This window comes from Podarcis muralis, chromosome 11 (genome assembly GCF_964188315.1).
Source record: "Podarcis muralis chromosome 11, rPodMur119.hap1.1, whole genome shotgun sequence".
In the NCBI taxonomy this organism is placed as follows: Eukaryota; Metazoa; Chordata; class Lepidosauria; order Squamata; family Lacertidae; genus Podarcis; species Podarcis muralis.
In genome coordinates this window covers 58029818-58056620 of record NC_135665.1, presented here as the reverse complement: position 1 = coordinate 58056620, position 26803 = coordinate 58029818, and the positions used below count along the sequence as shown (strand labels likewise).

At 47.2% G+C, this 26803-nt stretch overlaps 1 protein-coding gene across 1 annotated transcript in view; it reads right to left on the bottom strand.

Annotated features, from left to right (window-relative positions):
* LOXHD1 (lipoxygenase homology PLAT domains 1) overlaps positions 1–26803 on the bottom strand; it is a 184802-nt gene that overhangs the window by 33074 nt on the left and 124925 nt on the right. Inside the window, exons 28-32 of the mRNA XM_028749019.2 lie at positions 24525–24687; positions 22361–22515; positions 21487–21696; positions 10610–10724; positions 9411–9619 (exon numbers count right to left, since the gene is read on the bottom strand). Of these exons, the coding sequence (XP_028604852.2) occupies positions 9411–9619; positions 10610–10724; positions 21487–21696; positions 22361–22515; positions 24525–24687 (852 nt within the window). The remainder of the gene's footprint in view (positions 1–9410; positions 9620–10609; positions 10725–21486; positions 21697–22360; positions 22516–24524; positions 24688–26803) is intronic.

Sequence of the window (26803 nt, the reverse complement as noted above, 5' to 3'; positions counted from 1 at the left end):
TCTCATGAGAACTTAAAAATGCAATCTTATGCGAAAAGGTTGGAAAAATGAGAAATCAAAACTGACAGATTTTGTCCTTCCATAGCAGATTCCTGACATGGGATAGGAATAATGAAAATGGCTTTGGTACCCATCATTGCTACCTCTCCAGCTAGCTTTTGCTCAGTCTCTGAAAGTCACAGAATCATAGAGTTGGAAGGTAACCCCCCAAAGATCATCTAGTACAACCCTCTGCAATTCAGGAATCTCAACTAAAGTATCGATGACAGATGGCCATCCAACCTCTCCTCCAAGGAAGGAGAGTCCACCATCTCCCAAGGGAGACCTTCCACTGTTGAACAGCTCTTACTGTCAGAAAGTTACCAATATGATCAAGGGTCTGGAAACCAAGCATTATGAGGAGCAGTTGAGGGAGTTGGGTAGCATGTCCTCCTGGAAAAGAGGAGTCTAAGAGCAGAGACATAACGTTGCCAACAAAGGTCCGCATAGTTAAAGCTATGGTTTTCCCAGTAGTGATGTGTGGAAGTGAGAGCTGGACCATAAAGAAGGCTGATCGCCAAAGAATTGATGCTTTTGAATTATGGTGCTGGAAGAGACTCTTGAGAGTCCCATGGACTGCAAGAAGATCAAACCTATCCATTCTGAAGGAAATCAGCCCTGAGTGCTCACTGGAAGGATAGATCCTGAAGCTGAGGCTCCAATACTCTGGCCACCTCATGAGAAGAGAAGACTCCCTGGAAAAGACCCTGATGCTGGGAAAGATGGAGGGCACAAGGAGAAGGGGACGACAGAGGACGAGATGGTTGGACAGTGTTCTCGAAGCTACCAGCATGAGTTTGACCAAACTGCAGGAGGCAGTGGAAGACAGGAGTGCCTGGCGTGCTCTGGTCCATGGGGTCACGAAGAGTCGGACACGACTAAACAACAAAAAGAGCAGATATGATAGCCATCTTCAATATCTCAAGGGCTGTCTCATGGAAGATGGAGTGAGCTTGTTTTCTCCTGCTCTGGCGGGTAGGATTTGAACCAATGGCTTCAAGTTACAAGAAAGTAGATCCCATCATAACATCAGGAAGAACTTTATGGCAGTAAGAACTGTTCGACAGTAGAATTGGACTCCCATGAGAGGTTGTGGATGCTTCTTCACTGGAGGTTGTTAAGCAGAGGTTAGATGGCCATCTGTCATGGATGCTTTAGTTAGGATTCCTGAATTGCGGAGGGTTGGACTAGATGACCCTGGGGTCCCTTCCAACTCTACAATTCTATGATTCTATGGACTACAACTCCCATTCTCCCTGAGTCCATTGACCATGCTGGCTTGGGCTGATGGGAGTTAGAGTCCTATAGATAGATAATTTATTACGGTCGGAGAGCAGCTTATAAAACACACTTGGGGGTACAATCCCAGAAGGAAAACAAACATTTAAAACAATGTACAACAATAAATTTAAAATTTATAAATGTGATAAGCGTGTAGACACTTAATACTTTAAGATAAGCTACTGCGGAGAGATGACCCAGAGTCACCCATGGAACAGAATTTGGGTAGTTTGGTTTGGGAGATGGTCTGCACCTACAGATCTGTACACAGAATCTGGCGACCATCCGGGTCATCTTATGATCTTTGCCTAACAGGAAAAGGTCAATTTTTTGCTTTTCCAGGAGGTAGAGTCCTATAACAAGTAGAGGGCCCCAGTTTTCCCCCTCACTGTGTAGGGACATTCCACTCCTCTTACAGGTAGAATCTTCCATTTCCTACTCAAATTTATGAATGGGCAGTTTCTGTCCATTTTTCATTCTTGTACTCTGGCCTACCTTTCATAGCTCATTTCTAGGCTCTCGCAAGCAGAAAGTGACCCTGTCTAGCTCCCTGCCCCGGGCATTCAGGGAGGTCTGGCAAATCCCAGCTGGCAGAGATGCTGCAAGGTTGCAATAATGAGACATGATGGATTTGTCAAAGGGGAAGCTGGATTGGATTAGCCAAAAGACCATTCTGGCCAGATGGAGCAAAATGAGAGAAGACGCAAAGCCTCAAGGAGGTGGAGGTGGTGGTGGAGGAGAACAAGAAAAGCTGAAGAGTCAGGATAATCTAATAAAGGCCTTATTGGTATAGACATTACAAAGAATTTGGTGGCAAATGAGGCACAATCCAAATAGACAAATTTGCACACAATATCGATTTGGTGTTGGCATCAGTCTGTTTTGGGAGACAAGGGAAGAATGTGCCTTTGGGGGTGAAGTCAACCCATCGGAGAGTCACAGCACCTGCTGTGGCTGTAGAGACTCATATGGGAGAGACATGTTTTGTTGCAGCTGAGGGAAGGTGGACCCCTGGACGGTTAAGTCCAGTCAAAGGTGACTATGGGGTTGTCGTGCTCATCTCGCTTTCAGGCCAAGGGAGCCGGCGATTGTCCACAGACAGCTTTCCAGGTCATGTAGCCGGCATGACTAAACTGCTTCTGGAGCAACGGAACATCGTGATGGAAACCAGAGCGCACGGAAACACCATTTACCTTCCCGCCGCAGTGGTACCCATTTATCTACTTGCACTGGCATGCTTTCAAACTGCTAGGTTGGCCGAAGCTGGGACAGAACAATGGGAGCTCACCCTGTCATGCATATTTGAACTGCTGACCTTCTGATCAGCAAGCCCAAGAGGCTCAGTGATTTAGACCCCCCGTGTCCTGGGGGAAGGTATAATTTATTCTAGTTGATGGGCAAGCAAGGAACTAATGTAGAAGATAAAGAAACCTCTTGCCACTAATGGAAGCCACTTTGTTCAGCTGACTCTTTGTTTTCCAAGCTTTTTCAGCAGCTATTGCCCCAATACTTTAAAGCAGATCTTTGCAAGCATAAGAGACAGGTGGGTAGTGTTGCAATACTCGGTGGCTACTATCCACAATGCCTCTGTTGTACCTGCACTGTTCTGTTGCCATCTTTTTTGGTGATGCAGTGTGTTCTTGTTTTGAGTGCTTTTTCCCTACATCTATTTGCTAATAGCCTGGAGTTTTTCCCCTCCATATTCATAGAAACGTTGTTTAGAATATAGAATGCTGATCATTGTTTTGTTGATTTCTAGGGAGTCTAGTTCTCTCCTTTTTTGTTCTATAAGTTGAAGGAGTTTTTTGGATCCTGTTTGTTTGTAGCGTGATGAGAGGGCAGTGATGTCTTGTTCTATTTGGCTAATTTTTGAGAAGCTTCGTTTTTAAAGGAATGCTTTCTCTTTTATGCAAGCTCCTCTGGTGACAGCTTTCATTGCGTCCCATAAGAGGGGGGTTATTATAGTGTCTACATCATTTTCCTTGAAGTAGTTCTGGAGAGTTTTTGTGAGACTCTCTCTGATTTGTTTGTTTGTACTTAGGATGGGACTGATGGACCATGATGGGGTGGTTTGTGTTCCCGCTCCTATTTTAACGGTGACTTCTACTGGGGCGTGATCTGTGATTTTAATGTTACCTATGTTTGTTGATTCCACTGAGGGGATCAGACCCTGTGTGAGCAGAATGCTGTCCAGTCTGACTACATGGAATTGGTGGAAATGACTGGCAGAATCCGAGACCAGGGAGAAGAGTCGGAGGAAGAAGATTGGAAGAAATTTAAAGACTATTTACAGAAATATTGCAAAATTAATGAATGTTAGAATGATGTCAGAATGAAGTTAAGTGGTTTTAGCAGCAATGTTATAAAGGTGTATGAAAAATGGATTATTAACAGGTGAGAACTCAAAGTTATATTATATTAAGTTAAAGGATTAAGATAAAAATAAAGAGGGAAAGAAATTGCTGAATTAACTAACTGAATTGGAATACAAAAAAGGGAGGTGTGAGGAGGTCAGGGAAGCAAGGTTATGAATATATGATATGGAAAGATTGATGTGTTTTCTTTTTAAATGTTTTTTATCTTTTTTCTGTATTTTGTATTTTTTTTCCTATTTTTGTCTTTCTTCTACTCTTTTTATTTATGTAATTTTTTTCCTTTGAAAACTTAATAAATATCATTAAAAAAAACCAACAGAATGCTGTCCAGTCTGGACACTGTACCATGGTGTCCAGATTGGAATGCATAGCTGGTGTCTCCCAGGTTTTGCTCACTCCAGATGTCTTAGAGACCCCTGTTGACGGAGGTTGGGAATCACAAGTGGGGAGAATGTAGCTACACACCCAGGCACTGCTGGCAGGCTTCTCTGGTTGGCAACCGTGAGAAGAGGTTACTTGATGGCAGTGGTGTAGCATGGGTTGCCAGGGCCCAGGGCCACACCGGGAAGGGAGGGAAACGGACGGAGTATGCATGCACATTCAACTGCTTAACAGTGTCCGTGTCACCCAGGGATTGCAGGCACAGAGATACAAAAAGAAGAGTCATGCCGTAGTCTGGAGTGGTCACTTCCTAGTTCACATGGAGAAGCCATTTTTAACGGAGCCCAACAATGGAAGCACAAAGCTGTATTATGGCAGTACCGGGTGTTGAAATATTGCACCCCTAACAATTTTGTGCCCGGGGCAACCATCCCGTGCCCCCCATGCTATGTCACTGCCTGCTGAATTGCCTTACCCCATACATGCCCACTAGAGTGCTTTGATCTGTGGAACTGGCACTGTTACAGGTGCAATAAGACTTGCTCTGCATTTTCGCGCAGCGGCACCTAAACTTTGGAACTCCCTGCCTATTGACTTTGTGTTTTTTAAAAAAAAGATATTTATTAAAGTTTCAAACAATAAAACAAACTTCATGAAACAGAATAAGAAAAAAGAAAAAACACCATTCAAACAACAGAAAAACACAGTAAAAAACCCATCATAAAAGGCAAAAGAAAAAAGACATAAAAAAGACATAAAAAAGAAAAAGCCAGTTTCTTAGATATTGTTCTCATAATCCTCTTTCCAGACTCCCTCGCATCTCCCTTTTCTGTGTTCCCTTTTACAGAATCTTATTCAGCAATGCCTCACCTTCTTTCAAATCTTAATTCATATTATACATTTCAACTATTATGCCTCCAATTTCCCCTTTTTTTCATGTTGTTTAAGTTTGACATAATATTATTCTACTTCACCTTTGTTCTGTAAACCATTTTTACATACACCTTTCAACTATATCACTAATACCATATTATCTTTATATCCCGCATCATTCTAACATTCATACAATTTGCAATGCTTTTGCAAATAGTCTTTAAATTTCTTCCAGTCCTCTTCCACTAGCTCTTCTCCCAGGTCTCGGATTCTGCCAGTCATTTCCTCCCTGCCTATTGACTTTGGACAAGTGCCTTCACTGTCTGTTTTTGGCATGTCCTTAATGTTATGTACTGAAGTTCTCACCCTGGGCCAGCAGGGGGGTACTGTAGATAGTTATGCAAATGAAGGATCGAAAGTGACATTCAGTGTTTGGATAGTTTTAGAAAGTTGTTACAGTAACAAGGTACTGGAGCTGTATATAAGCAGGCTGACTGAGGCCTTCAGTTCAGTTCTGTTCTGGCATCGGAATAAAGAAGAGCTGTTTGAAGAATCGCTGTGTCGTCTGATATGTTCACCCACAACTTAACACATTTTTGCTCAGGTAAGTCTATCTAGATCTGCAGAAGGTTTGTGTGTTTTATTCCTTTTTTAGCTACTGTCGCTTTAAACCATTTGGAATATTTTAAAATACCTGCTTTTAGCTTTAAAAAAAAAATCAATAATTTTAATTGGGGGGGGGGCAGGAAGCAGAAGGCATAGCATGCAAGAGCAACAAGGCTGCCTGCAGATGGCCGTCAGGAAAAAGCAAAGGTTTATTTTGCGGGGGGTGGGGATAAAGCTGAGTGGAGTGATTGTCTATGCAAATTGTGCCTCTCAAACCCTTTGTTGCATAAGGGTTCCTGCGCTGGGATCTCTGATTGGTGCACATTGCTTATGAGCCATGATTAATGCTCTCCTATGAGAGGTCTCCCAAGGTCTGGCAAGCTGTGAAAACAATTTCCATGTCGAGCTAGGAAATTATACAAGAAGTTCTCTTCGCTGCAGGCCATTCATGAATCCGATCTCTGATAGAGAGCAACACTTTGTCAAGTCATCATTCTCTCTCTCTCTCTCTCTCTCTCTCTCTCTCTCTCTCTCTCTCTTTTTACAGCATTTATAGATTGGAAGTGGTGGGGGGTTGCACAGCTGAGAACCGCCCCAAGCCGTGCACCACCCAAACAGATGCACACCAAATGTAAGTGATTTTTGCATTGGGATATTTTGCAGGAATCATATTCAGATGATGTGTGCTGAAGGGAAAAGAATAGGATTTGGTTAGGCATGCACCATTTGTAAGCCATCAAACTAAGACATCTTCCCACCTGCGCAGGTAAGGGAGTTACTTACGGGTCACTAAAAAGAGGAACAGAATCACCAAAAAGGAAGGCAAAACTGGATACAGAGCTGCATGAAATTTGCAAATGAAATTTATACGTATCAATGCAAATTTGGGGGACATGCCAACTAGGTTTTACTCAGAGTAAGCCCACTGAAATTATGGACCAAAGTTGCAATGCAGTCCTAACCATGTCTACTCATAAGTAAATCCTGTTGAATTCAGGGAGCCTTACTCCCAGGTAACTTCAATGGGTCTACTTTGAGTATTACGCTGGATACCAACCCCCTCCCCCCCCAAAAGTTGCTATACCTGCTTGGGCCGTGCTAGGTGACCTATTTATTTAGCATTCATCTGGATTTGTTTGCAGGGAGATTAGATGATGTTGGCTATTTAATGACCAGTGCCTGGCATGCTCTGGTCCATGGGGTCACGAAGAGTCGGACACGACTAAACGACTAAACAACAAATTTAATGACCATGCATTTTGATTTGTTTGTGGGGAGGTTAGGTGATTTTGTGTCAAGGCAAGTGTTATCCCACACTTTATAGTTCACTTCCCCATCACTTTCCTTATTGCAAACAGTTCAGCCTTTTGGAGGAGCAGATTTGTTGTGCAACACCAACCAGTCCTATGCACAAACACGGGCACACGCTCACACATGCAGTAAGAAGAGTCTTCATAGCTCAGAACAAGCTCCATATAGAACAAGCACCCTGCTTTCCACAGTGAATAAACAGCTGTCTTAGGGAAGACCCGAAGCAGAACATTCTGCTTAGTCGTGGGTTTGCTGAATACCAACTTAGCTGGATACCAGCCAAAGGAAACAGCACCCTTCCCCAGCAGTTTCACCTGCCAGATAGTAGTGCTGGGAGATATCCTGCATCTGACAATGGAAGTTTCCCATTGAAGAGGGGGGTGGGAGTTATGGAGCGCTAGCTGCTGGGGACGTAGGCTCGGGTCGGACCTGGGCTCGGCCATGTGTCCTTGCCCTCCCGGTGCTCTCCTACTTCTCTCCTCAGCAGCGGCAATGTTGGGGCTCCTTTCTTTTTTTCTCCCTACCTGCCCACAGGCTGTCTCGCCAGAGTGGTGCATGCTCTGGTTATCTCCCACTTGGACTACTGCAATGCACTCTACGTGGGGCTACCTTTGAAGGTGACCCGGAAACTACAATTAATCCAGAAGGCGGCAGCTAGACTGGTGACTGGGAGCGGCCGCCGAGACCACATAACACCGGTCTTGAAAGACCTACATTGGCTCCCAGTACGTTTCTGAGCACAATTCAAAGTGTTGGTGTTGACCTTTAAAGCCCTAAACGGCCTTGGCCCAGTATACCTGGTCCAGTATACCACTCCCATCGTTCTGCCTGGACACTGAGGTCCAGCGCCGAGGGCCTTCTGGCAGTTTCCTCATTGAGAGAAGCCAAGTTACAGGGAACCAGGCAGAGGGCCTTCTCGGTGGTGGTGCCTGCCCTGTGGAACGCCCTCCCACCAGATGTCAAAGAGAACCACAACTACCAGACTTTTAGAAGACATCTGAAGGCAGCCCTGTTTAGGGAAGCTTTTAATGTTTGATGCATTACTGTATTTTAATATTTTGTTGGAAGCCGCCCAGAGTGACTGGGGAAACCCAGCCAGATGGGCGGGGTATAAATAATAAATAATAAATTATTATTATTATTTATTCTTTCTCTCTCCTCTTTCTCCTCTCCCCTTTCTTTTCGCTTTAGCTCTGGGGTTTTCCTGGCCCCAGAGCTCCACTGGACAGTCAGCCTGGTGGCCGGGCAATCTCGCACCCCACTCAATTTGGGTCGGGGGGCTCAGCGGCTTCCCTAGTTGATGCACCAGGCGTCCCTGGTTCCCTTTCGGTAGTGGCGGCAGCGGCGGCGGTGGCAGTCTCAGCAGCCAGGAGCCAGCCTGGTAGGGCAGTTGGTTCTGGCTGGCTTCAGGAGCTGCTCGCTGCCATGGCGCCCACCATGTTGCCTCACTGGAAGTCAGAAGTTTCCCATTGGACACAATGACTTATAGTCATCAATGGGCTTCTCCCCCTCCATTTGTTTACCTCACTCTGCTTTGAAAGCCATCTAAGACAGTGACCATCTCCCCATCTTGTGGCTCACTGGCACACACACTCCATTGCAGCACTTTTTAGCACAAAACACACACTGCCAATGGGAAGAGCAGCAGCTCCACGAAAAAGCTCTATGTTCAACCTCTGGTATCTCTGCTGGAGACTGCAGAGAGCTACAGCAGGCAATACTGGACTTGACGGACCAATCATCTGAAATAATTTATGGCAGCTTCATATATGTAGGCTGGGAGGAAGCTTTGGCCCTCCAGATGACGCTGAACTACAACTCCCATCAACCATAGCCATTGGCAATGCTTGCTGGAGCCAATGGGAGCTGCAGTTCAGCGACAACTGGGGGCCAAAGGTCCCCCAACTCTAAGGGACGCATAGCTGTCAACTTACAGATTTGAAAATAAGGGATCAGCAGCCAAAATAAGGGATTTTCCAAGCACAGGTATGTTCAACTTCTGAGCCCCTCCACACCAAAGGCAGAAAGCCCAGCCAGCAGCCAAACGAAGCCTCAAGCGGTGGTTCCCACAGCGCAGCAACCCGGCAAAGGGGATGCAGCAAGGAAAACCACCGTCACCTCTCCGCTGGGAAGCGCTGAGCAAAGGCGAGTCCCCAGGCAACGCGGCCAATTTGATCGGCACAAGGCATGCAAGCTCCATCCCCCAGTCGTTTGTAGACTCCTTATTGGGTGAGCAACGCAGCCAAGCAACACAGTTGGAGCCTCCCTCCTTCCTGGCTGGCAGGGAGGGAGGGAGAGGAACTGCTTCCTTTGAAACCCGGGAAATTTAAGGGACATCATCAATAAGGGACAGCAGCGGGACACAGTGCTGGGATAAGGGACTTTCCCGCCAAATAAGGGACGGTTGACAGCTATGAAGAGATGTACTTGGGATGCCTTGTTTAAGTACAGCCTCCAATTGCTCTGCCCTCTTTGGGGAGAAGTTTGGATCGAAGGCCCACAACACCAACACTCCCAGACCTCACTCTTCACATGTACGGTTACCTCCATACTTTTGACTTCTTCAACATCCAGTCCCATGACGGAGAATTTCTCCACGGAGGCATCTGCAAACTCAGTCTGTCCATCTGGGAGGTCAAGCCACAGCCGGCCCGTCTGCAGCTTCCGGGGACCCGAAATGATGATATAGACGCGGCTGTCGGTGTCTGAACCCAGCTCGGCACCCGTGGTGACAATGATGTGGTAAGGAATTACTGGAAACAAAGGAAGAATAAGGCAAGTGAGCGATGGAGGGTGTGGGAAGGTTCCATGTTTAATCCATGGCACCTGCAGGTAAAGGATTTCAGACATGAGGTCTATTCATGGGTTCTTTGACTGAGACTTTGGGGAGCCACTGCCAGGGACAGTGAGACCCAGTCTGCACTATGCATTTAAAGCATCATCATACCACTTTAAACACCCATTGCTTTCCCCAAAGAATCCACGGAGTTGTCATTTGTTAAGGGTGCTGATAGGCATGTAAAGGGACCCCTGACCATTAGGTCCAGTCGCGACGGACTCTGGGGTTGTGGCGCTCATCTCTCTCTATAGGCCGAGGGAGCCGGCGTTTGTCCGCAGACAGCTTCCAGGTCATGTGGCCAGCATAACTAAGCCGCTTCTGACGAACCAGAGCAGTGCACAGAAACGCCGTTTACCTTCCCACCTATTTATCTACTTGCACTCTGACGTGCTTTCAAACTGCTAGGTTGGCAGGAGCAGGGACCGAGCAATGGGAGCTCACCCCGTTGCGGGGATTCAAACCGCTGACCTTCTGATCAGTCAGCCCTAGGCTCGGTGGATTAGACCATAGCGCCACCCGCGCTGGTTGGTTGTTAGGAAACCTCTAATCCCCTCACAGAGCTCCAATTCCCAAAGTTCTCTGGGAAGAAGAATGGGCAGTTGAACCACTCTAGGAACTGTGGAGAGATAAGGGGGGGTCACTTAACAACCCTCAGCCCCCTTAATGAACTACAACTCCCAGGATTCTTTGGGAGAAGTCATGGGGGAGTTGCTAGGAGACTCATATTTCTCTCATCGAGCTACAATTCCCAGAGTTCCCTGGTAAGAAGGGCTGGTGGTCAAAGCACTTGGGGAATTGCAGCGAACTAACTGAAATCTCTTCTCCAACCCTACAAAGTCACATGTTCAAGTGCCAAACGGCCTTCTGCCTGCCCTCTTCCCACTGCAGTGCATCATATCCTTACATGGCCCTTCCGGAGAAGATTCACTCGAACTGTCTGTTTTCTTATCCTTCATGTTGGCATTGTTGTCCCGGCTCAGGGATGAGTCACCGACGTTTTTTTTGTCAGGATCGTAGTTCTAATGGGAGAGAGCAAATACACCCAGGGGACTTAACAGGTCCAGCCTTCCCAGCAAAGTGAGAAGTTCCTCCACACCCCAAGGAACAATATTACCACAATTCCTGATATGAGTTATTCCAAGTCAGCTGTTTACCAAGTGCAATGTGATTAATGGGATATGAATATATATATATATATACAAATGATTTTGGGGGGAGGCCCTCATTCTACAATGCTGCTTCTACGCACCTAGGCAAACTGGTTAAAGGCAGGATTTATTTTGGACTTGGAGCAAGCTCTGGGTTCAAATCCTCACTCACTCATAGAGCTCACTGTGTGCCCTTTGGCAAGTCTCTCTTGCTTGCCCCCACATAACCTACCTCTCAGGACTGTCAGGTAGATAAAATTAGAGCTTTTTGAAGGGGAAGGACACAAATGTTATAAAGAAAACCAACGACAAAGCCTGCAAGTCCTCCAACCAGTTCTGTTTTAACCAGGGCTGCCGCCTAGTTAAATAAATCTTAGTTGATCAAGTCTGTGAATATCAGCTGATTAAATTCAGATAGGAAGCAATACTTCTGAGCAAGAAGCCTTCCTTGTTTTCAGAGGGATATGGCCTAGTAGAAATCCTTTTAGAAAGGGGTGAGGAACCTTAGGCTCAGGGGCCTAAAGCTCTCGCAATCTGGCCCCTGGGATTCTCTGCAAAAGGAAAATGCCCTCCTGCCCATAAAACCTCTGTTCCTCTGTCTCTGCTATTCAGCCACCAATTCTGGCTTAACCCAACTTTTTATCTCCCCAAAGGAACAGTGGGAACACAATGTCTATGTTCCAATGGCTCCTTAGCCAACGGACCCAAATCTCAGCCAATCCATGGCCAGCCTAGGTGAGTGGAGTCAATCCAGTTCTTGAAGGTCCTGAGAAAGTTCCACCTGCAGTTCAGGGACTTGCCACATGAGGCAGCTGTCCACAGAGCCCAGCAGCTCCAGACACCCTAATCGCTGGGTATGATTTGACTCGCCAAAACGCTTTGCAAGCAGAAATGAGCCAAGTATTCCGAAGCAATTTGTGCAGTGAAAACTGTGATCGGAATGGGAAACAGCCGCAAAAATTCTTGGGGGTTTGGGGGCTGGTGTAATAGCATGACTAAATGTTTAAAAATAAAAGAAAACCCCCCTGCATGTTCGTTGAAATTGTTTTTATTAAACCTAATTAGTTTTGCCTCCTTAAAAGGAATTAATAATAGCAGCTAAGTAAGCCTGGTCCCACCGGGCCCTTTGCAGGCTACATGTACTGGATGCAACCCATGAAGCTCATCCCTGGGGTGTCTCCATTTGCCCCAGTGTTAATATGCAATCGTTTCAGTCATAACGTGCAATTAAAACATCGCTCTGCCCTGTAGAACAAGCCCTTACAAAGTCAACCGGCTCCACTCAACTGCGGTACAAGGCCTTTCTGAGTAAAAGGCCGAGCGCTGCCTATTAATTTTGATCCCGTTAATTAATCCACATACTTGGAATTCTAATTAGCTCCTGGTTTTCAGTGGCTGTGGCAGTCAGAAAGAAGCTTTCTTTCTTTCACACATGGAAGCCACAGACATTTCACCAGGAAAGATTAAATGTGCCAAAGCAAAGCCTTGGCAAAAAAAAAAAGCTTGTGAGTCATCATCAAGTGGATGAAAAGTCAGTGCTAAGGACATGGTTTTGCATAAGTTTCTAGGCCATATGAAATTATGCTGATGTGAAGACAGATACTACTCTCTTTCCTTCCCAGTACTAACATTTGGAGTTAGTTCCAGACCTTCCAAGTGTCCCTGTTTTCCATGGACGGTCCCAGATTTACAGAAACCTCATTTAATTCATGCTGTAAATTTGATTCATATCAGGTTCCTGATGTGATCCCAGAATGTCCCTCTTTTCCTTAAAGGTAAAGGTAAAGGCACCCCTGACCGTTAGGTCCTGTCGTGGACGACTCTGGGGTTGTGGTGCTCATCTCGCTCTATAGGCTGAGGGAGCCGGCTTTTGTCCGCAGACAGCTTCTGGGTCATGTGGCCAGCATGACTAAGCCGCTTCTGGCGAACCAGAACAGCGCACGGAAACGCCGTTTACCTTCCCACCGGAGCGGTACCTATTTATCTACTTGCACTTTGACGTGCTTTCGAACTGTTAGGTGGGCAGGAGCTGGGACCGAACAATGGGAGCTCACCCCATCATGGGGATTCGAACTGCCGACCTTCTGATCGGCAAGCCCTAGGCTCTGTGGTTTAGACCACAGTGCCACCCATGTCCCTCCTCTTTTCCTTAAAGGAAAAGGGACCCCTGACCATTAGGTCCAGTCGTGACAGGCTCTGGGGTTGTGGTGCTCATCTCGTTTTATTGGCCGAGGGAGCCGGCGTACAGCTTCTGGGTCATGTGGCCAGCATGACAAAGCCGCTTCTGGCGAACCAGAGCAGCACATGGAAACGCCGTTTACCTTCCAGCCAGAGCAGTACCTATTTATCTACTTGCACTTTGACGTGCTTTCAAACTGCTAGGTGGGCAGGAGCAGGGACCGAACAACGGGTCACAGGGATTTGAACTGCCAACCTTCTGATTGGCAAGCCCTAGGCTCTGTGGTTTAGACCACAGAGCCACCCGCATCCCTCCTCTTTTCCTTAGGACGTCCCTATTTCCATCAGAGAAATGTTGCAGGGTATGGAGTTATGCTACCCCAAGCCAAGGAGATAAGTAGCTATGCAACCTTTAGAAGACATCTGAAGGCAGCCCTGTAGAGAGAAGGCTTTTTCAATGTTTTATTATGGAATTAATACCCAAGGGGCATCATTTAGAGACGGACACACTTCACACTGCTCTTGAGGAGATGCCCTATTTCTGCCCACTTTGCTTTTTCTAAATGCTGAGGTGTAGGTAGACCTGTTGCAGCAGCCCCCAACCAGCTCTGCCCTCACCCCACCAACAGGCTGCTTGCAGGAGCAATGGAAGAGTTGAGCCATGAACAGGATCGTATCTCTTATTTCAGGAACAGAACAACTGCTGGCTTGGCTGGCTTCCTGCTCACAGAAGGGAAATGCTACTTGACATTTGACTTGCTCTCTGAATCAGCTATGCCTGCTGTGTCTTTGAGGAAGAGAACTTTTGGCTCAAATTTTGGGGAGGAAGAGGACGCAGAATGAGAGTCGCCCTTCCCATCTTTAGGAACGGGAGCGCGAAAGTCGGGGTTTCTTGACTTAACTAAAAAGTTTCGTGACCCTAATTTTTTTTTAAAAAACCTCATATATTTGTCACCCCCTCAGTGATGACACCCAGGGTGGACCATACCCACCACACACTCCTTCCTCCGCCACTGCCTATAAAACCTTAAATGGCTCAAGACTGTAATACCTCAAGCACAGCCTCTTTCCATATGAACCTACCCGGAGCCTGAGATCATCTTCTGAGGCCTTCCTTTGTGTGCCTCCTCCTCAAGAGGTCTGGAGGGTGGCAGCACGAGAACGGGGCCTTCTCTGCAGTGGCTCCCCATCTGAGAAATGCTCTCCCCAGGGAAGTTCACCTGGTGCCTTCATTATACACCTTTGGACGCCAGGCAAAAACGTTCCTTTTTAGCCAGGCCTTTGGTTGATCTGATTTACATCCTATACCCTTTTAAAATGTGGGGGGGGGGGTTTGGGGGGGTCTATTGAGTTTTTGTTTTAATTTTTATTAGGGACGTGGGTGGCGCTGTGGGTAAAACCTCAGTGCCTAGGGCTTGCAGATCGTATGGTCGGCGGTTCGAATCCCCGCGGCGGGGTGAGCTCCCGTCTTTCGGTCCCTGCCCACCTAGCAGTTCGAAAGCACCCCTAAGTGCAAGTAGATAAATAGGTACCGCTTTATAGCGGGAAGGTAAACGGCATTTCCGTGTGCTGTGCTGGTGCTGGCTCGCCAGAGCAGCTTCGTCACGCTGGCCACGTGACCCGGAAGTGTCTCCGGACAGCGCTGGCTCCCAGCCTCTTAAGTGAGATGAGCGCACAACCCTAGAGTCAGACACGACTGGCCCGTACGGGCAGGGGTACCTTTACCTTTACCTTTAATTTTTTTTATGTCTTTTGTGGTTTTATATCTTGATTTTATTCTGTGAACCACCCTGAGACCCCTGCGAATAAAGACCCCTTGGCTAAAGATTGTGGATGGTCTGAAGAGAAACAAGGCATGACCTACTGTTTAAGAGTACGGCTACACCAGGATTCTGTGGTTGGTTTCTTTCCAGTGGAGAAGAGTAAAGCAGAAATATTTAGCTTGTTCACAGTAAGGCACACAGTGGTACCTCGGGTTAAGTACTTAATTCATTCCGGAGGTCTGTTCTTAACCTGAAACTGTTCTTAACCTAAAGCACCACTTTAGCTAATGGGGCCTCCTGCTGCTGCCCCGCTGCTAGAGCACAATTTCTGTTCTCATCCTGAAGCAAAGTTCTTAACCCGAGGTACTATTTCTGGGTTAGCGGAGTCTGTAACCTGAAGCATATGTAACCCAAGGTACCACTGTATATAAATTCTAATAATAACAATACAGTGGTACCTCAGGTTACATACGCTTCAGGGTACATACGCTTCAGGTTACAGACTCCGCTAACCCAGAAATCATGCTTCAGGTTAAGAACTGTGCTTCGGGATGGGAACAGAAATCGTGCTCTGGCGGCAGCAGGAGGCTCCATTAGCTAAAGTGCTTCAGGTTAAGAACAGTTTTAGGTTAAGAACGGACCTCCAGAACAAATTAAGTTCTTAACCCGAGGTACCACTGTGTGCCTTACTGTCAACAAGCTAAATATTTATGCTTTACTCTTCCCCACTGGAAAGAAACAAACCACAGAATCCTGGTGTAGCCTTACTCTTAAACAATAGGTCATGCCTTGTTTCTCTTCAGACCATCCACAATCTTTAGCCAAGCTTCCATTTTGGGTAGTCTGTTGGAGCAAAACAAGCCAGGATCCTTGGGTTGGATGTAACGCCAAACCGTAGCATCCAAGGGATCAAGGCTTGTCTCCTCCAAGTCTCAGAGGGAAGAAAATGAAGAGCCCCAGATAGTGATGTTTGTGGAAAACTATTAACAATGTTTTGCTGCAGTGCATGGAATGGGCCACAGAGTTGCTCCAGGGGACTTTGGGGAACAAGAAGACATTGGCTACTAGCCAACTAGCCCCAGCTGGGAGGAGCTTCAGGAAGTGGCTTTGTGGTTTGCACCCAATTCTTTGATTCCAGGCCCCTATGCACCCAAAAACAGCCCAAACGGCCTCCTTTTGCAGCTTGCAGCTGGTGCTGTGAAAGTGCGGCATTTTTACCCGGCGTTTGACCTGCCTTGCTAACATCTGACAGTGTAATTTGGAGCTATTGGGAAAAGGCATCACAACAAACGCTCTTAAGACACGCTGGGTTTTTGTTTTGAGTTGGTTTTTGTTTGCAATTCAGACTTGAATTATAACCAAGAGCTGGTCTTTGATCCTTGCTGTGAATCTTGCCTCTCGGAAACGGAAGTCTTTCCCCTTCAATCACCGAAACCTGATATGGTGCTCTGCTGGAAACAGCAGGTAATAGGTCCTATTTTCCCCAGGAATCTCACTGCAGTACTGACGCACTGGAGATAAAAATATAGCTTTTTTCGGAGAGTCAACCATGGTGTTTCCATCATCAATGCGCTTGCAGAAGCCTGGATTCTGGCTGCGGACAGTTCCAGGAGGAGAAAGCAAGGATGCTTTAAAGATGGCTTTTACCAGGTGTCACAGCTAATTGCCCAAAATAAGAAGAGATGGTGTCCGAGAAAATTAAGTTATAACAGAATGCCTGCAGCTACGCTAATAACCACCAAGATCACAGTGACACAGAGAAACTAGTATCAGCTACTTCTGGGAATTTCCAGAAGTTTTCTGTTTGAAGAACTATCCCAAAACATTAACATACCCTTTCTTTCCATTATGATTGGTTGGTTGTTGCTGTTGCTGTTGCTAGCGGGGAGAAATGGGTTTAAGCGGTAGCTGAAAAAGCCACTTCCGCCCTGCAAAGGAGGTGGTGTTGCACGATTGGGGGAATCCCCGGCTACCTCACCCCCTGGCCAGCCAATTGGCTGGCTCTGGGGGTGTGGCCTGCCCTATTTAATGTAGGCACGGCCGGGGATCTCCCTCTTTTGCCGCCTCCAGCTGCTCCTGTTTCCCACCCTCCCGCCCTTTACGGTTTTCGTTCCTTGACCTTGCTATGGACCTTGGTTGAGGGGCCTGGTAGGAATTTTTCCACTTGGCAAATTGGCACCAGCCACTTGGTTTTCGCCTACCTCGTAGCAAATCATCACAACTTTCTTCGTATTGGTGGTTAGGCATTGGTATTGTTCTGTAGATGGAAGAGGGGAGGAAGAGCCATCACCCGCCCCAAATATTGAAGGGTAGCCTGATAAAGGATTCTGGGGGCCATGGTCCTGTCCGAAGCTTATTGAGCTGAGGGCCTAAGGCACGCCCCCGAGTGGTGACCCCCGGGGGAGTTCCTAGTTGATGTGCATCAGCAGGACTCCCCCTAGTGGTGGTTAACCCTTCCTGGACTTCAAGTGGACGGGCTGAAGTTGGATATAGTTGGTTAGGACCAAAGCCTAAGCCAATACCGCTCATCACCTGTAACCAATAAAGTTGTGGCCTTATTTAGCCCATTAAACTTAATAATTGTGTCATGTGTCTTTATTTCCACTGGGGGGGGCAGGAACTTGCCACGCAAAGGAACAAACACAGGGTGCTGAATTAGGAGAATTTTGCATTCACATAGTTCTTTGAAGATACTCCAAGAATTATCAAATGGCTTCAGACAATCCCTAAAGCTAGCTAGCAAGGAAGATCGCAGAATGATAGAGTTGAAGAGTTGGAAGGGAGCTTGAGGATCCTCTAATCCAATCCCCAGCAATGCCGGAATATGCAGCTGTCCCATATGGGGATCGAACCTGCAACCCTGGCATTCTCAGCACTATGCTCTAACCAACTGAACTATCCTGCCAGTATAGATCTTTGGAAGATTCGCCACCTGCATTCATAGAATTATAGAACCGTGGCATTGGAAAGGACCCAAAGGGTCCGATCGCCTGCCGTGCAGGAATCATAGCTAAAAAGATCACGATGGTATATTTTTAAACTCTCAGTAATAATAATAATAATAATAATAATAATAATAATAATAATAATATATTATTTTACCCCACCCATCTGGCTGGGTTTCCCCAGCCACTCTGGGCGGCTTTCAACAAAATATTAAAATACAATAGTCTATTAAACATTAAAAACTTCCCTAAATAGGGCTGCCTTCAGATGTCTTCTAAAAGTCTGGTAGTTGTTTTTCTCTTTGACATCTGGTGGGAGGGCTTTCCACAGGGCAGGCGCCACCACTGAGAAGGCCCTCTGCCTGGTTCCCTGTAACTTGGCTTCTCGCAGCAAGGGAACCACCAGAAGGCCCTCGGCGCTGGACCTCAGTGTCCGGGCTGGATGATGGAGGTGGAGCGCTCCTTCAGGTATACTGGACCGAGGCCGTTTAGGGCTTTAAAGGTCAACACCAACACTTTGAATTGTGCTCGGAAACGTACTGGGAGCCAGTGTAGATCTTTCAAGACTGGTGTTATGTGGTCTTGGCGGCCGCTCCCAGTCACCAGTCTAGCTGCCGCATTCTGGATTAGTTGTAGTTTCCAGTCACCTTCAAAGGTAGCCCCACATAGAGCGCATTGCAGTAGTTCAAGCAAGAGATAACCAGAGCATGCACCACTCTGGCAAGAAAGTCCGCGGGCAGGTAGGGTCTCAGCCAGTGTACCGGATAGAGCTGGTAGACTGCTGCCCTGGACACAGAATTGACCTGCGCCTACATGGACAGCTGTGAGTCCAGAATGACTCCCAGGCTGCGCACCTGGTCCTTCAGGGGCACAGTTACCCCATTCAGGACCAGGGAATCCTCCACACCTGCCAGCCCCCTGTCCCCCAAGAACAGTACTTCTGTCTTGTCAGGATTCAACCTCAATCTGTTAGCCGCCATCCATCCTCCAGCCACCTGGTGTAGCAGGGTAAAATGGGTTCATGTGGTTCAGTTATTATTTACAGTGGTACCTCAGGTTAAGTACTTAATTTGTTCCGGAGGTCTGTTCTTAACCTGAAACTGTTCTTAACCTAGAAGCTAATGGGGCCTCCTGCTGTCGCCGCGCCGCTGGAGCCCGATTTCTGTTCTCATCCTGAAGCAAAGTTCTTAACCTGAAGCACTATTTCTGGGTTAGAAGAGTCTGTAACCTGAAGTGTATGTAACCTGAAGCGTATGTAACCTGAGGTACCACTGTATTAGATTTCTCACCCAGTGGCGGAGGAAGCCTCTCTGGCACCTGGGGTGGCGCGAACCGCCCATAGGGAGGGATGGACGGGGGGATGGAACCCATTCCCGCCTCCTTCCTGTCCTCTCCCCTGCCTGCCTGCATGCCTGCTTACTTCAGCCAAGAGCATGGAGTAACAGTGCGCCACCCCCCGCAACTCCCGACCCAGGTGAGGGTGTGTGCTCCGCTGTGGTGGCCAGGCCGAGGGCACGATCTGGCATAGTAGCACTGCCGGGGGGTGCAGTCTGGCACGGCCACAATCGGGCCCGGTCAAGATTTTGTCACCCCCACTCAGAGATGGCATCCAGGGCAGGCTGTACCCACCTTGCTCTACCTCTGTTCTTACCTGCCTTTCGTCACCAGGTATGGGGAAAGCTATGAGCCTAATCTGGCCCACCAGGCTTCTTAATCTGCCACAAAAGGTAAAGGGATCCCTGACCATTAGGTCCGGTCATGACCAACTCTGGGGTTGCGGCGCTCATCTCGCTTTGTTGGCCGAGGGAGCCGGCATACAGTTTCTGGGTCATGTGGCCAGCATGACTAAGCCGCTTCTGGTGAACCAGAGCAGCGCACGGAAACGCCGTTTACCTTCCCGCCGGAGTGGTACCTATTTATCTACTTGCACTTTGACGTGCTTTTGAACTGCTAGGTTGGCAGGAGTAGAGACCGAGCAACAGGACCTCAGCACGCCGCGGGGATTCGAACCACGACCTTCCAATTGGGAAGTCCTAGGCTCTGTGGTTTAACCCACAGCGCCACCTGTGTCCCTAATCTGCCACAAGCACTCTCCTTAAGGCACCTGCTTTCTCCCTCGGCCATGCCCCTCCCCCACTTGTCCTGTTTGGTAGTGACCTAGCCAGGAAAGAAGAGACGTCTCCATCCTTTGCCAGTTTGCTTTGGCCTTTTCCCACTGCCTACTTTGGGCCCATCTTTTCCCTGCCCAGTAATTAGATATTCTGGGCAAAAAACATTCCCTGCCTCTCACTGTTAAAATTACACTGGCAATACATCATTCACACACAAATCTACTTTTGCCCTCTGTCACCTCTGGGGTTGTCGGCAGAACTCCAAAAGAATTTGAAAAGTAAGAAGAGAAGTGGCAAAATGAGATTGAGAAAATGATGGTGAGCATCACCAGTGTGCCTTGAAGGGATGGGGAAGGAGATAATTCCTTATTTTCTGTAGCTGGCAGGTTCCTCCATCTTTTACAAAAATATTTTAGATCTGCTAGTTCTACCCGTCATCTACCTGGCCCCCAATTTCCCCTTTCTTTTCTTTCTGCAAACCTCTGCTTTCTGAGCCCTTGAATTCTGGATTTCTCTCGCTTCAGTAGATGTAAATTTAAAAAATAAATATTTTGTTTGCAGGAACTCTTACAAAAGGAAAGAAAGGCAGGAAGAAATTGGGGCAGTTTGTGTGTTCATGAGCTGAAATCAGTCAAGCAAATATTACTGGCTTGCCTTCACATAGTTGTTGTTTTTAAAAACTCTTTTCCTGCTGTTTCCCCCAGGGGAAGCCCCTCTTTAGCCCTCAATTGGGGCAAACAGCAATTCAGGCTTTCTCTGGGTTGATGTTTCCTCCAATTTAGCACTAAAGAGCAGGCTTTCCCTGGGAAAGGAGAGGAGCAAGGATAAAACCGCTCAGAGCCATCCTTTCTAGGCATGGGACAAGTCGAAGTGTGGGTGCTCCCTTTGTCCACAAACAATACACAGTTAATGACTTTTTGAAACAATGTTTTGATGCTTCCATTCCATCGAAAGGAATGTTACAGTTGGGATGGAAATTGTTGCCTTCTTACATCCCTGGCCGCTTCTGGTTTGGCAACTGAGCTAAAAGCAAGACTGTACCATATTTTTCGCTCTATAAGATGCACTTTTTTCCTCCTAAAAAGTAAGGGGAAATGTCTGTGCGTCTTATGGAGCGAATGTGTGGTTGATCACTGGCTCCCTTTTGGCCCCGCCCCCTTGCCCAGGCCTCCATTGTTGAATGTTCTGAAGAACTGTTTGTTTCCCCAGCGACATGTGACTGGCTGATTAGAATATCTGTCTGGAAACTGTAGAAACGGCTCCCTTTCCTTTCCTAAAGAAGCTGCAGAACTGTGAGCTGAACCCCATAAAAACAGGATGTTTTTCCCTTTGCAAAGTAAGCTCAACAACTTTGAGCTGTTCTCAAAAACTGGGGCTTTTCCCCTTTGCAAAAGAAGCTGCACAACTGTGAGCTGATCCTCAAAAAATGGGGCTTTCCCCCTTTCCTTCTCTAAAAACTAGGTGTGTCATATGGTCTGGTGCGTCTTATGGAGTGAAAAATACGGTACATCACAAACAGCCATTTCTCTTTCATACCACATCTGAAACTTAACATAAAACCCCCTGTGCCTCTCAGCCCTACAAACCTCTAGGATATTGGGGCCCTACAGCCTCCTAAATAAATATTGTGATTTACTTTTTCAAAAAGGACTCGCTCTATCATCAGGTCCTCCTTCTTCCTCGAGAGCCAGCGTTCGCACGGAAACAGGAACAATTCTTCTGTGTTGTCATTCAGGATCTCTACTTTCTCTAGGTACCAATCTGGCCTTGGGTTCGTGTTGTCATGCCGAATGTTGATTTTGAAGACAGCACCGAGGTCCACGGCTTGGATTGAGAATATGTCTTCCTGGGGAGAATGGAATGGGAAAAGGAGCAATTCTTCAAGGTTCTGTTTGTTATGCAAGCAGAAAAGTGCAGAGTGGCTAAGATCCAAGGAGTTTGAGACTTAAGCCCTGGCCTTTTTGCACTCACACTGTGACTCCATGAGACCTGTATTTAATGTGTACCATGAGGGTATGTAACTTGTGTTTCCTTAACTACCGTATTTTTCGCTCCACAAGATGCACTTTTTCCCTCCTAAAAAGTAAGGGGAAATGTGTGTGCATCTTATGGAGCGAATGCAGGTGGGAGGCTCTGCTCAGCGCTCCCTTTAAAGAGCCGTGTGGAGCGTGTGTGCGGCACTTGAGGGAGAAGGGCAGCCCATCAGTCCCTTTTCCCTCTTCAGGGAAAAGCCCCCAAGAGCCGCACACATGCTCCGCACACTCTTGGGGGCTTTTGGGATTCAGAATATTTTTTTCTTGTTTTCCTCCTCCAAAAACTAGGTGCGTCTTATGGTCTGGTGCATCTTATAGAGCAAAAATATGGTAATTGAAGATCAGGGTGTGTGTGTAATTTTTTTCTGGGAAAGCCGTGTGCAGGGACAGAGTTTTTCCTTAAGTTTCTAGAAGCGCAAAAGCTGTACTACTCTCTTACCAAGACGTTTGATGAAGAGTACTCAGTTTTATCGATACCTGTCCTCTTTCGAACTTGTTCATGTTCGTTTCAGAGCTGCTGAGTTGTCTCTCCCCTGTGTCTCCCAGGTCTCCATATATCGTCAAGAACACGCTGGCATCCGTCCCAGCACCGAAAATATCGCCGGTGAAAACGCTAATCTTGTACGTATGGACTGGGCAAAGTGGGAGGGAGAAGACCACATTTTAATGTAGGCTTTCAGAGCACTGACATCAATAACCAGATGAGCAACGTTCAACTGATCCTAGCTTGCAATCACTTATGAATGAACAAAGGAAGCTAGTTTGTAGCAGGTTAGGCCCTTGGCCCATCTAACCTTGCAATGCAATTTGGCATCCGTTCCCTGCAAGGTCTCAAGCAAAGCTGTTTTCCAACCCCACAACCAGACACCTTTCTATGGGAGATACTGAGGGCTGAACCCAGGACATTTCATGCACAAAGCAGGTGATCTACCACTGAGTTAGAAGGTGGCTAAGAAAAATACCCATTTCTCCAACTCAGTATTCAGCTCTTTGTAAGTGTTCTGGAAGGGACGGACATGAGCGTGGTGAGTTTTTGTTGGAAAAAGCAAAGATTGCTCAGCTATAGGCACCAGGCACGTGTCAGCTGCCTTCTTTCAATGCTCTCCAAGTTCCAGCAACGTTCCTGCAGAGTGCTAGAAAGAAATCTAAGACATAATGGATTTTGAAAGCATTTTATTTAGTCTAGCACTCCTTCCCCCCCTCCTTCTCTCTTTTTAAAAAAGGGCTTGCTTGAAAGAAACAAGATGAAACATAAAGGAAAATTAACTGCTCCAAAAGGGGCACTTGAGGGGAAATGGAAAATCATCAATGAAGAGGATACTATTATGAATGCTCATTATTCAATATTTGATTTGGCTTTAACGCAGCTTGTAAGCACTTGTTTACACTGTCATTCATTCTGAGACAGCAACCTCTCCCCTCCCCTTAAGACAGTCTTTTATTTACCGTATTTTCAAGATCATGGGTTGAATCTAAGACTATGGGGCTGCTGCACACACAATGCAGCCACAAACACAAAATTACCATGAGACTAAAGGCTCATGCACACATGCCTTATGCCCTGTGCTAGGAACAGTCTGCACTTTAGAGTGCTTCCCCCCTTTTTTTTCTTTGCCCCGGCACTTTCCCCACAAAAACTCACTCTTTAATGCAGAATCAGAACAAATGGCAGTTCGTGTTTTCTGCAGATTGCTCTTTGCTCCGATTCAGCAGTAAAGGGTAGGTTTCCTCAGCGAAAGGGCCAGGGCGAAGGGGTTAAAGTGCTCTGAGATAGCGCTTTAAAGCACAGACCTGTCCCTAGAAACACAGCACAGTGGAATGAGGCAGCAGAATCCTGAGCTGGCATGGATTATACGACTTTGGACAACATGGATTGCATTTTTTGAGTACTCCCATTTAAAAAATCCCTGCAAAGAGTACACGTAGCTGCAATAATTACATATTATTCTGGTCTATCCCCACCTCCAATTCCATCTCCCTTCCCCTCCCCTTATTCCTATTTTGTAGATCAGAGGTTCCCAAACTTATTTGGCCAACCGCCCACTTTTCAGGGGGTGGGGGGAATACTCAGAGGCCCCCCCCCCGGAAATCTACCTTCTTTAAGTAAAGTGTCGGGGTTGGCCAAAGAGGCAGGCAAGCTGGGATCCACTTCCTGGATCTGGGTGATGCTGAAAAGGGTTCCCGCAAGCCTGGGGAATCCCCTCATCTCCAGCAGGACCGCCAGATCCAGGGGAGCCACTGTCTCACAATAGCACCTGACCTGGTGATAAGCATCCTTACACAACAGAACCAATGTTTCTCCCCCAAAATTTTTCTTCTCTTCTCTTCTTTCTTTATGCTTCCACTGCCCGCTTATTTTTATTCAGTGTGCCCCAATTGCACTCAAGGCTACTACCACCCCCCCTGGATCGTTCCAGCACCCCCCAGTGGGTGATATTACCCACTTTGGTAAAACACCAATCACATTCTAGATTGTAAGTGCTTTGAGGCAAAGACCCACCCTCTTATTCTTTGCAAAATACCATGTTCGCTACACATATAAATACACGCCATAGGTAAATTATACTGAATTAGCACAGTGGGGAGTGGGTTGATCTAGAGTAGGGGCTGCCAGACTCTGGTCTGGTGGGATTTGACTCACTTTCCAGCGGATCATCAATTAGTTCATCAATCTGCTTGAGCGTCCCATCTTTCAGCAGTTTTTCAGTAAAGACTCTGGATGGAACCAGCTCCCTCATAATCTCGCCATCATCTTCAGAGGTGGCCAGCCACTTCTCACAAGGAAACGTTGTTTTTTCAGAACCCTAATGTGGCAGTTGAGGGGTGGGGAATAGCAGAGCGCAACAAACATAAGTAGTGGAACAATGTATGTAGATACCAGGTCAGCAACCCAAATATTTGAGAAATAAATTTATGTCAGGGTTCAGCCCTACCCAGACATCTTCAGGACATAAGAAGAGTCCTTCTGGATCAGGCGAGTGGCCCATCTAGTCCAGCATTCTGTTCTCACAGTGGTCCACCAGATGCCCATGGAAGCAACCTGAGCACAAGAGCATCTCTCCCCTCCTGTTGTTGCCAGCAACTGGTATTCAAATCTGAGGTCTCCTCAGATGAGGAACAAGGAGAGCAGGACCCTTCCCCACACTTCCTATGACCCCATCAGGTTTGCATTGGAGGTTCCCACACCAACTCTCTCGGACCACCACCCCTGATCTCAGCCAGGACCACAGGAACAGAGGAGACCATGAATGAGCCAGGAAGTTCAGAGCCACCAATGAAGGGCCCAACTAGCTGTGAACTTGGGAGGATGGAGAAGCACATAGGAGCACTTGCTGAAATCTGGGCTGGGCTAAGAGCCAGGAAGGGGTGAAGCCTTCAGCTCCTATATCACCTCCCAGGCTGATGTGCTGGGTTGCTGATGCAACAGGTCTCTATCCATCCTGACCTAGGGGAACCCATTCATCGAAACAGGGATGGAGAGACTTTGTTCAGACTTTGTTTCCATTCTGGGCAACTTTGCAGAGGCCACCTGCCAGTGGTGGGTGGGGTGAGAGGCAAAAAGTGAGTGGAGCAACTAACTTACCTATGGAACCGCCTCTCCTGGTATGTCCCACGGAGGACCTTACGGTCTTCAAACAAAAACATCCTGAAGGTCCCAGGCCACAGTGAGGTTAGGCTGGCCTCAACCAGAGCCAGGGCTTTTTCGGCTGTGGCTCCAATCTGGTGGAACGCTCTGTCACAAGAGACTAGGGCCCTGCGGGACTTGACATCTTTCCGCAGGGCCTGCAAGACAGAGCTGTTCCACCAGGCCTTTGGTCAGGGCACAGCCTGACTCCCTCCTTTGGCAATCTTCACAGAACTTTAGCCTAACGGTTGCCATCAATTTGAGTTGAATTAATTTTAATGAAATGGTTTTAGAATGTTGTATTATTTTATTGTTGTTAGCCGCCCTGAGCCCGGCTTCGGCTGGGGAGGACGGGATATAAATAAAAATTATTATTATTATTATTATTATTATTATTATTATTATTATTATTATGTTTCCTTTGTGCAGTAGCCTGGTTTCTGGGCTCTCACATCTCTGTCCAGGCAAGCAAGTGGCACTGTCACCTTTCAAGGACGCATTCCAGGCAGGTGGAAACACTCAAGGAAGGTGTGAAGCAGTCCTAGTGAAGAACACGACTTGGGGAGCATCACATGAGGGTCAGGGGTGGGGCTAGAGAGGAGGTGGGGCCTAGAGAGAGTCCCCAAGGCCCAATAGAGAGGCACAAGGATGGCACTGTGTCAACAGCACTCCAAAAAGGCACCTGCAACCAGCGCCCAATGCACATTATCAATGTACATTTTTCTTTGGTCTGTAGATGCCAGAGTCCAATCTATGAACTTTCTGCATGCAAACTCCACCACTGAGTTACATCTGAAGGCCAAATGAGACAGGGCATAACGCAGGGCGGGGGGTTATTGTTTTTTAAAAATGCAAATGTAAGTAAACACCATTCATGGGGGAATCCCACATTGCAATGCCAGCTTCAGAGGAAGGGTTTTCCTTGGGACTGCAGCAAGGGAGGAGATGGTTAGACTTTCCCTCCCCACTTGCAGTGATCCGGATAATCATCAATATACCTTCCCCTCCTCCAGCCAATGCTGTTTGCATAACAAAACAACCTGCACCTTTTAATACGAAGAGCTACTTTGACATTAATGTCACGCCTAGTTTGTTCTCCCCGGAAAAAGCTCTTTGCTCTCAGCTGTCGGTCAGTTCTCCAGCGCCCTGTGAGCTCACGGAGAGCAGCCACAATATATAAATAAAATGTAGCATATAAAGTCACATTTTGCAACGGAGGAGCCTATCCTCACCCCCTGTGCTGTCAGAACCTCCTCACTGCTGTCTGTCGGTTCTCCCTGCCCTTCCTCTCTGCA